Source organism: Cyprinodon tularosa, unplaced genomic scaffold, assembly GCF_016077235.1.
Source record: "Cyprinodon tularosa strain WSP-4 unplaced genomic scaffold, ASM1607723v1 ctg786, whole genome shotgun sequence".
Classification (NCBI taxonomy): Eukaryota; Metazoa; Chordata; class Actinopteri; order Cyprinodontiformes; family Cyprinodontidae; genus Cyprinodon; species Cyprinodon tularosa.
Window position 1 is genome coordinate 183,454 of NW_024039547.1, and position 14,004 is coordinate 197,457.

At 38.2% G+C, this 14,004-nt stretch overlaps 1 protein-coding gene across 2 annotated transcripts in view; it reads right to left on the reverse strand.

Annotated features, from left to right (window-relative positions):
• The window catches only part of rhpn2 (rhophilin, Rho GTPase binding protein 2), a 49,436-nt gene extending 48,538 nt beyond the window's left edge, over positions 1-898 (reverse strand). The window contains exon 1 of one of the 2 annotated variants that reach the window (XM_038270997.1): positions 682-898. In XM_038270997.1, the coding sequence (XP_038126925.1) occupies positions 682-747 (66 nt within the window). In that variant the 5' untranslated portion in view covers positions 748-898. The remainder of the gene's footprint in view (positions 1-681) is intronic. The other variant, XM_038270996.1, reaches the window with a different exon arrangement.
• Positions 899-14,004: the final 13,106 nt, after the last annotated feature.

The window sequence follows — 14,004 nt, forward strand, 5'->3', positions numbered from 1 at the left end:
TCACGTTTGACCAGTTTGAGTTGAAGTGCGACTCACAACAACTGAGGCTCTGCTATGGAAAACAAGGCAGCAGGGTAACAATAACAACGCCCTATTTAGGACATTTCACAGGAAAAACATCTGTTTTATGTCCTTCTTTAGAAATCTTACTATTTAATCATTTCTGTTCGCATTTTCTGCTTTTCTAAAGACACTTTAGAAACTGACATCTGTCCCGATCATCTTCACAAACCTCTTCCACGTGTTTTACCTCCTCAAAGTTAGAACTCTCTGAGGGAAAGTTTACAAAATATAAAGAAATATTATTTAAATAGGAGATTAAATAAATAAATACAAAAACTGGGCGGGAAATGATAAAAAAACCAGGAGAATCATTGGGTTAAATGTCTAATGTGACGTCAGCAGACTCTTATTTTTAAGTAATGGTTTTTTTTTTTTTATTGAATTAACAGCTATCTAAATAAAATTAAAAATTAAAAAAAATGATTAAGGTGTGCGATTCACAGATTGGGCTAAATGGTGACTTTAAATCCTATAAAGACAGTTTAATTTTGAAGCCTAATATTCTTAATATACTGGAAAACACCTAATTTAGCAACCTGTATAGATGCGTTAATGAGGTTAAACTCCAGCTACCGTAAATCCACTAATAAAGAAAGAAAGAGGAGAAACTAAACTCACCCTTTTGAAATATTTCGCATCTCCTCCGCTGTCTTCAATGCCGTTCGGTAAAAGTGTGTCCGTCATTCTAAAGGCGAAGTGTAAAAATTAAACCACTAAAAAAGGAAAAAGCTCAAATAAACTGGGAATAAAAGTGAGGCGAAGAGGAAAGCTGTAGAACAGGTGATCTCCTAGCTGCTCCTGCGGTGCTCCTGTTGCTCTGTCCTCCTCTCCTCCCAGCAGCGCAGTTTTCCAGAAGGAGTAGCAGGCTCCGCCCACAGCCGCACAGTGGAGGACAGTCACCGGAAGTTACCTGCTCCCCTCAGGTGAGGATCGCACGCGACATGACGGTGATGCCTTCAGGTTGACTTTACACCCGGTGCGTTTTGTGAAACATTTAGATGATTTTTCGCTATAGTACACAAATTATAATAAAATAAGTAAATAAAATAATGGTATAGATTAATTTATCAAACCTCAATTACACCAAAATAATTGCTAATAATAGCAATAGCTGTATATATATATATGTATATATATGTATATATATATATATTATATATATACACTATATTGCCAAAAGTATTTGCTCACCCATCCAAATTATTGGAATCAGGTGTTCCAATCACTTCCATGGCCACAGGTGTATAAATTCAAGCACCTAGGCATGCAGACTGTTTTTACAAACATTTGTGAAAGAATGGGTCGCTCTCAGGAGCTCAGTGAATTCCAGCGTGGAACTGTGATAGGATGCCACCTGTGCAACAAATCCAGTCGTGAAATTTCCTCGCTCCTAAATATTCCACAGTCAACTGTCAGCTGTATTATAAGAAAATGGAAGTGTTTGGGAACGACAGCAACTCAGCCACGAAGTGGTAGGCCACGTAAACTGACGGAGCGGGGTCAGCGGATGCTGACGCGCATAGTGCGAAGAGGTCGCCAAATTTCTGCAGAGTCAATCACTACAGACCTCCAAACTTCATGTGGCCTTCAGATTAGCTCAAGAACAGTGCGCAGAGAGCTTCATGGAATGGGTTTCCATGGTCGAGCAGCTGCATCCAAGCCATACATCACCAAGTGCAATGCAAAGCGTCGGATGCGGTGGTGTAAAGCACGCCGCCACTGGACTCTAGAGCAGTGGAGACGCGTTCTCTGGAGTGACGAATCGCGCTTCTCCATCTGGCAATCTGATGGACGGGTCTGGGTTTGGCGGTTGCCAGGAGAACGGTACTTGTCTGACTGCATTGTGCCAAGTGTAAAGTTTGGTGGAGGGGGGATTATGGTGTGAGGTTGTTTTTCAGGAGCTGGGCTTGGCCCCTTAGTTCCAGTGAAAGGAACTCTGAATGCTTCAGCATACCAAGACATTTTGGACAATTCCATGCTCCCAACTTTGTGGGAACAGTTTGGAGCTGGCCCCTTCCTCTTCCAACATGACTGTGCACCAGTGCACAAAGCAAGGTCCATAAAGACATGGATGACAGAGTCTGGTGTGGATGAACTTGACTGGCCTGCACAGAGTCCTGACCTCAACCCGATAGAACACCTTTGGGATGAATTAGAGCGGAGACTGAGAGCCAGGCCTTCTCGTCCAACATCAGTGTGCAACCTCACAAATGCGCTTCTGGAAGAATGGTCAAAAATTCCCATAAACACACTCCTAAACCTTGTGGACAGCCTTCCCAGAAGAGTTGAAGCTGTTCTAGCTGCAAAGGGTGGACCGACGTCATATTGAACCCTATGGATTAGGAACGGGATGTCACTTAAGCTCATATGTGAGTCAAGGCAGGTGAGCAAATACTTTTGGCAATATAGTGTATATATATATATATATATATATATATCAAAAATAACTGACAGCTGAAGTCTTTTTTATTAATATTTATATACCGTATATATATATATATATATATATATATATATATATATATATATATATATATATACACAGTATATACATTGTGGACGCTCTGTATATACTGTATAGATCCCATGCACCTTTTCTTTCTTTGGCACCTTCTTCTTTTTGTCTATTTGAGCTGATGGCTAACTGATTGTAACAAGTACATTTATCCACTGTGAGATCAATAAAAGCCAATTAATCAATTAATCAAAAACGTCCCCTTTTCTGAGGTAACGCTAATTTCATTTTTTCCCCAAGACATTTGTTTTGTTTTTTGCAGTTTTCCTCTGCCTCAAATGTAAATGTGACGGTTCCAGTGTACAAACTTTAGAAAATTAAGAATTGTCAGAGCATTGGCGTGCACAGACTTTTTGAAGGCCAGGGGCACAAAGAAGTAAAAGAGCAGACATAGTGCATCCTCGCTGCTGAGGAGGGAACTTTAGCAGATGTTTTAGCTTCCCGCCGGGCACTTTAACACACATTTTTTCCTCCAAGGAGACACTTTAGCATGCGACCCCCACCCCTGCATGCAACTGATGCTGTGATGACTAAAGGGCTCATTATGCTTGATGGATGCACAATCCATGTGGCAAATGAGCCACTGGTCACGTCTGCTGTATTTATATACTGTGCAGCTTTTCCACCATTCCAGCTGTCATGTTCAGCACAAACAGCAATCTGACAAGCTACACGAGTAAGTAGAAAAGAAAGCAGTTTAGAACTTTTTCAAAGCCTCTTCATGCTGTTTGAGAGCGACAGTCATTTATTTCCAAGAGTTTGTCCAAAATCTATGGGCTAAATCACTGGATCTCTACATGTTTACATTTGTGAACAATTACTAGTGGGAGCTGCTGCTCGCTTGCCATGTTTTCTGTCTGCGTTGTTACTAATTTTCATAGGTGTGTGGTTCGGAAAGTCTGTCCAAACAGATGTCACGCAGAGTGGCATCCCAAAATTATGAAATGTCACCACGCTGGCCACATCAAGCATAAACCATGCTTAAAGCATTTTGTTTACAGTTTGAAACATTAATCTGTGTGGAAACACAAATGTAGGTTGCAGTGTAGATTGATATGTTTTTAGACATTGTATTCTCTACTATGGTCTCTATGCTAAACCTAATCTAAGTCCCAGAAGTCTATTAATGTCTATTATTGTTTTTTTTATTATTATTATTATAAAAAAAAAAATTTAAAAAACAGAAGCTGTTTTTGAAAGAATTACTGATTTGATGTAGAATTAGTCTTAGACTTTCCAACTCTGTGAAAATGATTTAAGGGATACTTCTTGGCCAGGCATTATCTTTACCCTACTTTATGAAATGTTCTTGTTTAAATAGATTTTTAAACATTTAAATTGTATTGTAATAAAATTGTGACCCTGCCTATGAAAACCCAGCTAAAGTCATTTTTTGGTGAATCTCAACTTAATGTATAAAACCATTCTACACAATGTTAAGAATGGTTTTATACATTAAGTTGAGATTAACCAAAAAATGACTTTAGCTGGGTTTTCATAGGCAGGGTCACAATTAGACATGCAATTTTTTCCTTTTTGAAGGGACAGCCAATGAAAAATAACTCAGCGTGGCCTAATGATGGATTAAAGAGCTTTCCAGGGTGTAATAATCAGACAGGAACTAGCGACCTTGTAAGGATAAGTGTATGGACAATTTGAGATGCACCTACATGAAAATATGAGCCAATATTATTATTGCATTTGTGGCCGATAACTGATATTTACCGCTATCCTATATCATGTATTTCTTTACCCTTATGACACCATGAAAGACTAAAAACAGCTGAAATAGCTTCTTACTACAGTTGAACAGGGACAATCCTGAGCTGCATTTTCATCAGGGACACATTGCTCAACAAATACCACATGGCCCATCTCCTCCCCTCCCCAATCTTAAGATAAATCAGCGACTACATGGAAATAAATATCGGTTTTAATAAACTATCCCACTTTTACTTATCGCACTGATACAGAGATGCTTATAATGACCAACATTGGTAGATTTGAATGCGAATATTTGGTGCATCCTTATGGAAAATGAAAAAATAGATAAATCTGTCCAGGTTTGACCATTCTTTAAGGGCTTACATTTGTTCTGATCTAAAGATGACGTTTAAAGATGACTGTTTGGGTGTTTTTCACAGTGGGATTTTACTAAATCTTATACAGTTTTCGTAAGAATTACTGTTCAGTGCAGAAAAACATGTATGTTTAACCATTAGTCAGTCATTTTAGATGATTAAAAGCTGATTAATGGCCTCCCAGAATGCTTTTAAAGTGCCTCGTTAGATCCCAACATCAACTGCTCTGAAATGCTTTGCCCTTGCATCTGTTTTATTTTATTTCCTTTAAACAATTAATTTGATCTGGAAGTGGAAACCTGTAACCATGATCTAACCATGACTGTCCCTGTTTAAAGACATCTCAGTTCTGATGAGGTGGCAGAAACCAAAATAGCCTTGTGTCTTTTGTTTTTCTGGTTTTATCAGGTTAAAGGCATGCTCCTGTTCTGCTTGTTTGGGAGGTAGCTATTTATGTCACGGGAGGATTATTGTCAACAACAGAGTTGAAGTTAGGGCAACAGGGTGTTGCCGGGGCTGTAAAGTAGGGCAACAAAGGCCTCTGTTGAAGTAGTTTCCCATGTGGAAAAATGCTCCTTTTGAGGGCTTTAATGTTTTGAATTGAATACTTATAACATACGAAGTGAAAAAATGTGTTAAAATAAAACATGTTAGTCCCTGAGCAGGACATTTTTTTAATCATTAATGAACCTGAAGGATGGTACTTCAGTTTTCTTTTCCTATTTGTAGTTTTGATGTTACACTGCAAAAAAATGTAATCTGCATAAGTAATTTTTTCTTAAAATAAGAGCATTTTTTCTTGAATTGAGGAGGTAAGTGATGCATTTTGCCAATGGAGCGAGACAATTTACATTTAAAATAAGAAAAAACAATTCCATTGTCTTATTTCAAGTGCATATTGTCTAATTATCTTATTCTAAGAGTAAAAATACTCATTCCATTGGCAAACTATCTCATTTACCAACTCAAACAAAGGGTAAATACGCTAAATTTAAGACATTTTTACTTATTTGTAGATAATTTTTCCAGTGTAGAAGTGAAGATGTGGCCACTTGATGACTTCAAAAGTAATAATAAGAGATTTATTTCATCTTTATATTAAAAAAAAACAATCAAAGAGGAAACGAATTATATTTGTGCAACATATCTATTTCATCTAGATCTAACATTTTGAAATAGCTTTGTTTTTTTCTTTTGTACCGCTCAGGTTTAGCCTCTAGATGGCGGTAGATCTCTAGGTTTCATATTATTTGAATCACTGTTTCTCAACCTGTTTATATTATTCCACTGAACCATTGTCACTAAATGTTACACTGATTTGATCAGCATACTTTCTTAAAATATCTTTTAAGCTAATTAAACTCACTATCTCTAAATAAACTGACCCAGTTTTATAATGCTCCATGATCCAGAAGGCTTGGTGTTTTTTAAAATGTGACTAGAAGTTTATATATTTCTTTTTTCAATGAATAACCAAGAAGCAAAAACGTTGAAACTTCAGATGTATGTTTTTTTTCACATTTAAGAACCATAAGAGGCAAAAAGCTTTAATTTCCAAAAGTTCTACTGGAGATAAATAGACTTTCGGAAATTAAAAATGTTCACAACTTAATTGGGGAACTTAAAAAATAACAAATAATTAAATAGCTGAAGTTCTTACATGAAATGTCAAATTTGTGTGATGAATGTTTTTACACATATGTGAAATATTTTCCAGTTGTTTTTAACCTGACATTTCTCCAAGCAGAAATACTGTATGAATTGGGAGTCGCATAAATGTCCAAGTGCACCTTGCATCTTAGTTGCTAAAGCAATGCAGCCATATTTGTTGCAAGGTAAATTGTCCAACCAAAGCCAAAATGAAACAAAAGAACCCCCCAAACTCCTTGACTCTCAGTACCTTAATTTGAAAGATTTCTGTTTAAAACACACATTTGTTACCCCATGTGGAGGTGCAGTGAACTGGAGTGGCTTGGCGTTCACACTCGTTTCCTTTCTCCTCACAACGGAGCACAAAGCTGATTGTAAGTGAACTGCTTCCCGTCTGTTTATGTAAAGGCAGAGGGGGCACAGCCACGAACAACGGCCCCTGACGTTCAACCCCTGGTCCAGCAGGAAGTGCTGTGGGGTTGCTATGCAGCTCTGCTCCAGATCCACAAGAACTCTGGGTTGCCTGTTAACAAACGACGTGTGATGTGGGTAGTATGGCAGACTATTCCACTGGGCACTCCAGAAGCTCTAGAGTAAGAATATATCAAGGGTGGGATGAACGCGAGATTGAGACAGAGTGATAGTTTGTTCCTGGCAGTAAAGTGTTGTTAGGTTCACGGCCTTTTCGTTTCTCTCTTGTTCCCGTTTTCCTTGTCCTTCCTTTCTGATATTCTTTACAACTCCTTTCCTCCTGCCCATCTCTCTCCTTTTCTCTATCAGACTCTTGTTGGTGTTTTGAGTCAAATTAAGCAGAAGTAAGGGTTTATTTTGGAAAAAAAAACATTGGTAAGACATCATCATGATATCTTCACATGTCCATTGGTTTACCAGCAGGTTTAGCTTTCTTTAATTCATAATGCTAACTTCATCCATATAATTTACTGGACAAATCGCTTGCCTCCGTTTTCCATTTTCCTGGTGTCCCTCCAGACTCATACAGCCCTCTGTATAACCTTTAGTTCATTCTCATTATTGGACCCTTAGTTCATCCATGGATTTTCATTATTGAACCCTTAGTTCATCCATGGATTCTCATTATTGGACCTTTTGTTCATCCATGGATTCTCATCCATGAACCCTTAGTTCATCCATGGATTCTCATTATTGAACCCTTAGTTCATCCATGGATTTCCATTATTGAACCCTTAGTTCATCCATGGATTTCCATTATTGAACCCTTAGTTCATCCATGGATTCTCATCCATGAACTCTTAGATCATCCATGGATTCTCATTATTGAACCCTTAGTTCATCCATGGATTCTCATTATTGGACCTTTTGTTCATCCATGGATTCTCATCCATGAACTCTTAGATCATCCATGGATTCTCATTATTGGACCTTTTGTTCATCCATGGATTCTCATTATTTGACCTTTTGTTCATCCATGGATTCTCATCCATGAACTCTTAGATCATCCATGGATTCTCATTATTGAACCCTTAGTTCATCCATGGATTTTCATTATTGAACCCTTAGTTAATCCATGGATTCTCATTATTGAACCCTTAGTTCATCCATGGATTCTCATTATTGGACCTTTTGTTCATCCATGGATTCTCATCCATGAACCCTTAGATCTAGCCTGACGTAGTCCGACTCAATTCTAGTCAGAATATGAGTCTGATGCTGCTCCATAGAGCTGTGATTATGGGGCGTGTTTCGAACGAACCAGGAAAAAAAATGCCTCTGCACTCAATTGGATAGACCTACAACCAATAAGAGCAACGGAGTGCGTGACGTATGTTAAGCGAGGCATAGTTGTTGTCCACAAAAATCAAAGCGTGCAGTTTCACGCCTAGAATAAGAAGATGAGACTTGATCGCGTTTCTCTGTTCCTCTTTTAAAATTAATTTGCTGTCAATATCTTCTAGAACAGACCTAATAGCAGAATCTACTCACCCAAACTCTCCAGCGGCAGCCATTGTTGTTGTCACCCAAACGCGCTTTGGTCACATGGTTGATTACGTTACTCTTGATCATCTGTCCATCATCGTATAAAGCCCGCCCTGACAATTTGATTGGATCGCCTGACAGTGGGCGATAATACTCGCGCTACTATGGAGCAGAGCCAGACCAAACTTCCCCGAACTCAAACCTTGTGGGCGGGACTAAGTTCGGAATGGCACCCAGGCTACCTTAGATCATCCATGGATTCTCATTATTGGACCTTTTGTTCATCCATGGATTCTCATCCATGAACCCTTAGTTCATCCATGGATTCTCATCCATGAACCCTTAGTTCATCCATGGATTCTCATCCATGAACCCTTAGTTCATCCATGGATTCTCATCAATGAACCCTTAGTTCATCCATGGATTATCATCCATGAACCCTTAGTTCATCCATGGATTATCATCCATGAACCCTTAGTTCATCCATGGATTCTCATTATTGGACCTTTTGTTCATCCATGGATTCTCATCCATGAACCCTTAGTTCATCCATGGATTATCATCCATGAACCCTTAGCTCATCCATGGATTCTCATTATTGAACCCTTAGTTCATCCATGGATTCTCATCAATGAACCCTTAGTTCATCCATGGATTCTCATCAATGAACCCTTAGTTCATCCATGGATTATCATCCATGAACCCTTAGCTCATCCATGGATTCTCATTATTGAACCCTTAGTTCATCCATGGATTCTCATCAATGAACCCTTAGTTCATCCATGGATTCTCATCAATGAACCCTTAGTTCATCCATGGATTATCATCCATGAACCCTTAGTTCATCCATGGATTCTCATCAATGAACCCTTAGTTCATCCATGGATTCTCATCAATGAACCCTTAGTTCATCCATGGATTCTCATTATTGAACCCTTAGTTCATCCATGGATTCTCATTATTGAACCCTTAGCTCATCCATGGATTCTCATTATTGAACCCTTAGCTCATCCATGGATTCTCATTATTGAACCCTTAGCTCATCCATGGATTCTCATTATTGAACCCTTAGTTCATCCATGGATTCTCATCAATGAACCCTTAGTTCATCCATGGATTATCATCCATGAACCCTTAGTTCATCCATGGATTCTCATTATTGAACCCTTAGTTCATCCATGGATTCTCATCCATGAACCCTTAGTTCATCCATGGATTATCATCCATGAACCCTTAGTTCATCCATGGATTCTCATCAATGAACCCTTAGTTCATCCATGGATTCTCATCCATGAACCCTTAGTTCATCCATGGATTCTCATCCATGAACCCTTAGTTCATCCATGGATTCTCATCCATGAACCCTTAGTTCATCCATGGATTCTCATCAATGAACCCTTAGTTCATCCATGGATTATCATCCATGAACCCTTAGTTCATCCATGGATTCTCATCAATGAACCCTTAGTTCATCCATGGATTCTCATCAATGAACCCTTAGTTCATCCATGGATTCTCATTATTGAACCCTTAGTTCATCCATGGATTCTCATCAATGAACCCTTAGTTCATGGATAGTTCTCTTGAATCTTCTTGTATGCTCACTGGCAGCTCCATATGTTTCTACACCTCACCTCTATCCGTGTTCGGCACCTTTTCAAACCATTGCATCCATGTTTTTTCCACCTCTATCCTCAATCCCCTCAACCTGAGCTGTCATTTCTCATATATTCTCATACCTTCATTGAACAATGTTGTTCTTCCACCACCCGTGCTATGCTGTAAGTCTTTTGTCTACCTCTTGTAGCCATTTTCCTTCCTCACAAACTTCTCCTTCTCCGTCCTATCCATAACTCTCTTCTTAATACGACAGGTGTACATCTCAATGCTTTTTACTGCCATAATTAGTTCATCTTTGTCTATCATCATGTATATGACTCAACAAAGAACAGCTATTAGCTAGGGCTGAAACCATTAATCCGATTAATTGATTATTGAAATAATCGTGAACTAATTTAGTAATCAATTAATTACAGGTGCTGGTCATAAAATTAGAATATCATGAAAAAGTAGATTGATTTCAGTAATTCCATTTAAAAAGTGAAACTTGTATATTATATTCATACATTACATACAAACTCATATATTTCAGATGTTTATTTTGTTTAATTTTGATGATTACAAATGACAACAAATGAAAATCTCAAATTCATCATATCAGAAAATTAGAATATTACTGAAGACCAATAAAAACAAAGGATTTATAGAAATGTTGGCCAACTGAAAAGTATGAACATGAAAAGTATGAGCATGTACAGCACTCAGTATTTAGTTGGGCCTCCTTTGGCCTGTATTACTGCAGCAATGCGGCGTGGCATGGAGTCGATCAGTCTGTGGCACTGCTCAGGTGTTATGATAGCCCAGGTTGCTCTAATAGTGGCTTTTAGCTCTTCTGAATTGTTGGGTCTGGTGTATTGCATCTTCTTCTTCACAATACCCCATAGATTTTCTATGGGGTTAAGGTCAGGAGAGTTTGCTGGCCAATTAAGAACAGGGATACCATGGTCCTTCAACCAGGTACTGGTAGCTTTGGCACTGTGTGCAGGTGCCAAGTCCTGTTGGAAAATGAAATCTGCATCTCCAAAAAGTTGGTCAGCTGCAGGAAGCATGAAGTGCTCTAAAACTTCCTGGTATGTGGCTGCGTTGACCCTGGACCTCAGAAAACACAATGGACCAACACCAGCAGATGACATGGCACCCCAAACCATCACTGACTGTGGAAACTTTACACTGGACTTCAAGCAACGTGGATGAAGTGCCTCTCTTCTTTTCCTCCAGACTCTGGGACCTTGATTTCCAAAGGAAATGCAAAATTTACTTTCATCAGAGAACATGACTTTGGACCACTCACCAGCAGTCCAGTCCTGTTTCTCTTTAGCCCAGGCAAGACGCTTCTGACGCTGTCTGTGGTTCAAGAGTGGCTTGACACAAGGAATGCGACAGCAGAAACCCATGTCTTTCATACGTCTGTGTGTGGTGGTTCTTGAAGCACTCACTCCAGCTGCAGTCCACTCTTTGTGAATCTCCCCCACATTTTTGAATGGGTTTTGTTTCACAATCCTCTCCAGGGTGCGGTTATCTCTCTTGCTTGTACACTTTTTTCGACCACATCTTTTCCTTCCCTTCGCCTCTCTATTAATGTGCTTGGACACTGAGCTCTGTGAACAGCCAGCCTCTTTAGCGATGACCTTTTGTGTCTTGCCCTCCTTGTGCAAGGTGTCGATGGTCGTCTTTTGGACAACTGTCAAGTCAGCAGTCTTCCCCATGATTGTGTAGCCTATAGAACTAGACTGAAAGACCATTTAAAGGCTTTTGCAGGTGGTTTGAGTTAATTAGCTGATTAGAGTGTGGCACCAGGGGCCATCAATTTTGAACCTTTTCACAATATTCTAATTTTCTGATATGATGAATTTGAGATTTTCATTTGTTGTCATTTGTAATCATCAAAATTAAACAAAATAAACATCTGAAATATATGAGTTTGTATGTAATGTATGAATATAATATACAAGTTTCACTTTTTAAATGGAATTACTGAAATCAATCTACTTTTTCATGATATTCTAATTTTATGACCAGCACCTGTATTTACTGGAGTATAGAGACTGTAAAACATGCCTTTAGCTGAGAGAGCGACCCACTTAGAGCAGTAATTAAAACAAAAATTATATAAAAAAAAAAAAAAAAATATATATATATATATATATATATATATATATATATATATATATATATATATATATATATATATATATATATATATATATATATATATATATATATATATATATACACACACTTATGTAGTATATCGTCTGTCAACATGCTCTATCCAGAACTCCTCAACTGGAAAAGTTTTACTTTCACCTGGTTTAATTCTGCAAAAAAAAATCTTCTTTAAGGAACCTTTGGATATCCAATTATTAATCAATTAATTAAAAAAATGAATTGACAGATTCATCAATTTGCAGAATCATCGTTAGTTGCAGTCCTACTATTAGCCTAACAGCTTGATGCTATCATCTAATGTTTTATCTCATCAGTCTCATGGACTTTTTTTTGTCTTTGCTGATTTGAGTAGATATTCATTTCTGCAAAGCTAAAATACGATCCTGCCCCATTATTTCAGTCTGAAAGATGTCACGGTCTCAACAGGGTGCTGAAGACTAAAGCCATAACTCTATCAATTCAACAAATGACAGAGTTTCTTCTTCAGATCCTTCCAGCTTTCCTCCCCACTATTCCCTCTTCTTGCCCATTTTCTCCCTCTGTTTCTCCAGAGATGCTTTCATATATACACAACATCTCAATTCCTTGAGTAAACACAGTATTTCAGCTGTTTTCTTGCTTTATCTCCTCTCCTATGTTCTCTCCTGCAATCACACTACAGTCAGTGTTTCAGCTGGCCTTCCTGCTGCCAGTAAAGCATCTCCTCTCTTTGTCTGGGCCTCATGTTGGAGAGGGAGGCTGGCCTCCAAGTTAATTGTGCATTCGTTAGCGTTTGCCTGCCACAACTTAACGACTCAACTCCCTCAAATGTAGATGAACTGCTGTGTGTTTGTGTAAACGTGTGAGAGACAAAAAGAAGTAAAAAATACAAAAGAGACATTCATCATTTAAGGATCGCTTTTGCACAAAGTATGTCCACAAAGTCTAATTTAATTGTTAAGATTGTATTAAAATCACAAACTGGGGGAAAAAAGAAACCCATGAAATCAGAAGGCTGTGAATCATTCAGACTGTGTCTGTATTCAGATCATCTAAAATCAGATGCATTGGCTTGAAACTGATGGGTTGAAACCAGTTTTTATTTTATTTCATTCCAAAAGAAAAGTAGTTTTTTGTGCAAAACCTGCTGGTCCTTCAGCAGCAGATAATCAAACACAGATTCATCAATTTACATTTTAAATCAGGTTCATATTTTTACAGATTTTGAGCTGAAGCAGTGGTGCCTTTGTGAGTTTGGTAGATGTCTTTAACAGCATTATTCATAATGTCAGACATATTACACTATTACCATCATGGGAGAAGAAAGACGTGATGGAGGGACTATAAATAGACGAGTGTTCACCTGAACAACAGGTTGGACTGGAGACGTGACTAAAAAGGAACAGAGCGGACTCTACTTCCTAAAGATGCTTAGGTGTGTGCAGTAAGATGCTCCATATCTGCTGTCAGTCGGTTGTGGACAGTGTGATCTCTTCTGCTATCATTTACTAGGGTATCAGTATTAGAGCAGATGACTTAAAGGAGCTTAACAAGCTGATGAAGAAGGTCGGCTCTGTTGGAGGAACTCCTCTGGAACCTCTGGAGATTCATTTACAAAGAAGAATATTCTTCCCGAAATAAAAAACATTATGAACAACCACGGGTGTCCTTTTCATGAAACTGTCAAACAAGAACAGAGCATCTGAGCATAGAGACAGAACAAAGACAAGGTGCCTTAGACTGTAAGGAAGAGGATTAGGCCACTGAAAAAAAAAAGTTTAATATTATGTTAGTTTAATATGTGAAAAAAGTCAGAATTCTGAATTTTATCTCAGAATTCTGACTTTTTCCTCAAAATTCTGAGATTTAAAAAGTCAGAATCCTGAGATTAAAGTCAGAGTTATGAGAAGAAAGTCAGAATTCTCAGATTAAAGTCAAAATTCTGACTTTAATCTGAGAATTAAAGGCTTC